The sequence below is a fragment of the Hyla sarda genome, chromosome 8 (genome assembly GCF_029499605.1).
Source record: "Hyla sarda isolate aHylSar1 chromosome 8, aHylSar1.hap1, whole genome shotgun sequence".
In the NCBI taxonomy this organism is placed as follows: domain Eukaryota; kingdom Metazoa; phylum Chordata; class Amphibia; order Anura; family Hylidae; genus Hyla; species Hyla sarda.
In genome coordinates, this window is record NC_079196.1 from 22,335,831 (window position 1) to 22,340,113 (window position 4,283).

General features: G+C 44.5%; 1 protein-coding gene across 1 annotated transcript; it reads right to left on the bottom strand.

Annotated features, from left to right (window-relative positions):
- Nucleotides 1-270: 270 nt before the first annotated feature.
- LOC130285115 (protein spinster homolog 1-like) lies at nucleotides 271-3,681 on the bottom strand. Its single transcript, XM_056536329.1, has 2 exons — nucleotides 3,512-3,681; nucleotides 271-1,858 (listed from the first exon to the last, which is right to left on the bottom strand). Exon 2 carries the CDS (start codon nucleotides 1,831-1,833, stop codon nucleotides 319-321), a length of 1,515 nt encoding a protein of 504 aa, XP_056392304.1. The 5' UTR covers nucleotides 1,834-1,858; nucleotides 3,512-3,681; the 3' UTR covers nucleotides 271-318.
- Nucleotides 3,682-4,283: the final 602 nt, after the last annotated feature.

The window sequence follows — 4,283 nt, forward strand, 5'->3', positions numbered from 1 at the left end:
CTATGCTACCTAATGTTGGGAATCTATGCTACCTAATGTGGGGGGCTTGAATGAGCTGCGGCATATGGGAGGCCTTAATAAATAATTAGAAACTTATACAGCAAGTGACACATGGAGGGGGGGGGGATGCTGAACAATTGATGTTTTGGGGGGGGGGGGGCACAGGCACACATTCTTTGCACAAGGGCCCTCTGCTGTCTGTGTCCGCCCCTGGGTAGAGAATAAGGGGTAAAGTGGAACATACAACAAATGCAGTTATTTTTTTCTTAATTTTTTTTTAATGAAGTAAACAGGATAAAGGTAAGCAATGACTTTTCCTCAGTCTGAAGCGCGGTCCTCATCGGCAGGAAGCAGTGAGGAGGAGGAGGATGACGGAGGTTCTGATTCCATCTCTGCTTCTTTTTCGTCCCTCTCTATAAATAGGGCCGTGGCCATGAAGAAGGCCCCTCCGATGACTGCCATTATGGTGCAGGTCATGAGGGCATACTCCAGGCTGCGGTATTTCAGAAGAGGGGATTTGGCATATCCTCGTTCGTAGGTGTCAGATATCAGGCCGATGAGGTACGGGCTGCCGGCGTCACCTAGGAGGTGATAGATTGTCATCTGCACGGCCAGAGCTGAAGATCTCCTCCACGGAGTTACTACTTTTAGTATAATGTCAGATATGAGGGTGAAATTTACTGACAGAAGCGTCTCTCCGATGAAGATGAAGATGTTGGTGGCAACGAGGCTGATGTTGCCAAAAGTCAATGCCAACAGAAGAAAAGGGGCGGAGAGCATCATCGCGCATCCACACACAAGCGGGTCCGCCCGTGGGTTGGATTTGCGATATCTTTTACTTATCTCCGTCCCTGCTACAACTCCCAGAATGCCGGAAACGACTGTAACCACACCAAATATTAGGATGTCGTGATAGTCACACGGTTCAGCACGGCAAGGGTCCTTCTCTTGTAGGAGTGTTCGTGCGTGGGTCAGGTATGACGGACCCCATACACCTATGGCTCCCACTATGAAGGATACAGCCGTCGATCCCATGGTGGTTAACATGAAGCTTCGATTTTTAAATAGTTTTTTCAGATCTGTCGCCCATTTGGCAAACTTCTGGGATTTGTTGTTCTTCTTCCCGTTTGTAGTCGTTCTTGGAAGCTCCTTTGTGACCAAAATCATGAAAGCCACAGCTATGAGGCCCAGGCCAGGGGTGACTCGAAACGCCCAGTGCCAATCGCCCCTTGCTGCATCAGTCACTTTGGGCCCGATGATGTATCCTAGTCCGCAGCCTACAGGTATGACAGAGTAAAACACGTTCAGCATGCGGGTCCGCTGGTCACTTGTAAAAAGGTCTGCAATGATGGAGGGGGCGATGGTGCAGAAAGTCGCCTCTCCGGCTCCAACCAGCCCACTCGTCAGCAGGAAGAGCAGGAAGTACCCGTCAGGGATGAATGACAGGGTAAGTGTCATGCTCAGCCAAACGATGACTCCTGCACAAACAGTATATTTCTTATTACAGTGGTCGCCCAAATATCCGGCAATTGGTGCGACCAGCACGTAGCTTCCAATGAACAATGTATTCAATAAGCCGGACAGACTAGCATTGGTGTCATATGCTTTCTGTATATAAGGCAGCACCCCCGCCACGCTGGAGCGATTTGCATAGATGAGCAAATTAACAAAGGCGAGGATCACTACGGTGATGATGGAACGTGCGGTGGACATCACGCTTAGAGATGGCAGGTTCTGCCTCTCAGGGATATCGCCCTTTTCTACATCCATATCACTATGGTCCTCCATTGCTTCTTCCTCCTCCTTCAGCAATGGGTCTTGTGGAGACGCCATGGTCACAGGTCAGAGCCTGAAAACACTAGAGAGAGAGAGAGAGATAAGGGAACACATTAGACAACATGTCATCATTCCTGTCATTATACAATAGATCCTTCATACAGAGCAGAAATGTCCAGCACAGAACCACAAGATAACACTAAGACCATCGCAGCCTCAGAAGAAGACGCTTCTCTATAAGTGTTTTATATGGAGACGTCTTCCCTGAGGTTACCAATGTCTGATAACCCTGAACCTGTCCGGTCCTAGTAATATCTGATAACCCTGAACCTGTCCAGTCCTAGTAATATCTGATAACCCTGAACCTGTCCGGTCCTAGTAATATCTGATAACCCTGAACCTCTCCGGTCCTAGTAATATCTGATAACCCTGAACCTGTCCGGTCCTAGTAATATCTGATAACCCTGAACCTGTCCGGTCCTAGTAATATCTATAACCCTGAACCTGTCCGGTCCTAGTAATATCTGATAACCCTAAACCTGTCCGGTCCTAGTAATATCTGATAACCCTGAACCTCTCCGGTCCTAGTAATATCTGATAACCCTAAACCTGTCCGGTCCTAGTAATATCTGATAACCCTGAACCTCTCCGGTCCTAGTAATATCTGATTACCCTGAACCTCTCCGGTCCTAGTAATATCTGATAACCCTGAACCTGTCCGGTCCTAGTAATATCTGATAACCCTGAACCTGTCCGGTCCTAGTAATATCTGATAACCCTGAACCTGTCCGGTCCTATAATATCTGATAACCCTGAACCTTTCCGGTACTAGTAATATCTGATAACCCTGAACCTGTCCGGTCCTAGTAATATCTGATAACCCTGAACCTGTCCGGTCCTAGTAATATCTGATAACCCTGAACCTGTCCAGTCCTAGTAATATCTGATAACCCTGAACCTGTCCGGTCCTAGTAATATCTGATAACCCTGAACCTGTCCGGTCCTAGTAATATCTGATAACCCTGAACCTGTCCGGTCCTATAATATCTGATAACCCTGAACCTCTCCAGTCCTAGTAATATCTGATAACCCTGAACCTGTCCGGTCCTAGTAATATCTGATAACTCTGAACCTGTCCGGTCCTAGTAATATCTGATAACCCTGAATCTGTCCCAGTAATGGTGGATTATAAGGGCTTGGCTGTATGGTCACTGGGCCATGTGAACTTCATACTGTAGATACAATTGGGCTATCCTGCTATATACATTTACTAATAATGAACCTACCCCACCTCATTGGGATCTATCCGTCCCCTATATGACTTTCTGCCACTAGTTGATTTGAACATTTTCCCTTTCGGAGTACCCGGAGTATTTCTATTGTTAGTACATACAGAATACTATTATATACTATTATATTTCTGCCCTAATCTTTCTGTCATTCTTTTACTACACCACCAAATCTTTCTCATAGACTTATATCTTTTAGAACTTCATGAATTAGGACTCTTTTTCTTGGGGGCTTTTTTGGGCATAATTGCATTTTAGCAGTTTTGCAAGAAAAAGCTCTGGTCATGATACTATCTGTGCGTTTTATTATGTTTAATGCCTAAGCCATTGAGAAATATGAGAAATATAACTTTTGTTATTTCTTTTGGAAATTAGCAACAACAATAAGAAAAAACTGTCAAACAAAATGCCCTGTGTATGTATGAATAGAAGAGGCTGAGACTTACCTTGTGGTTCTCTCTTCAGACAAGGAACGGTCAAAATCTTGAATTCTCTATCGCAAATAGAAACTCTCTAAGAAACACTTTGCACCACAGGTTGTGAATACAAAACACACTGAAGAGACTGCAGCCGGCGCGCAGCTCTTTGTTCAGCTTACGGTGACATCATCACAAGCATGTGTGACATCACAGGGTTCTAAACCATCTTCAGGTCTGTGTATATCTGTATAGTAAATGTGAGTAGCCGTATTAGTCCAGTGACGCAGATTGTAATACCTTTTTTATTGGACTAACAGAATTTTGTAGAGACAAACTTTCGGGATTCCTCCCTGATAATTTATAAAGTCCTTTGATCATTAGTCCTTGTCTATTGGACTTGCTAAAGGGAGGAATCCCGAAAGCTTCTCTACAAAATGCTGTTAGTCCAATAAAAAAGGTATTACAAGATACTGCAACATATTTTTTGATTTGTGTATATATATATATATATATAGTTCCAAGCGTGAGTAGGTGCCTCCAGCTAGAATCGGTGTCCAGGATTCTGCATACGTAGTTCCAAGGAAAATGCTCTGGCACTCAAGGTATGGTGAAAAAATTAAAACTATTTATTCATCCCAAATGTGCAAAGAGCGACGTTTCAATGGTCTCACACCATCATTATCAAGCCACTTGAAAAATATTTCTCCAGGCCTGCCTAGTATATCCCCGTACTTCACAGTGTCTTCTTAGTTTATATTATTTAATCTTTTGACCTTTTAACCCCACTAGGACCAAGGGC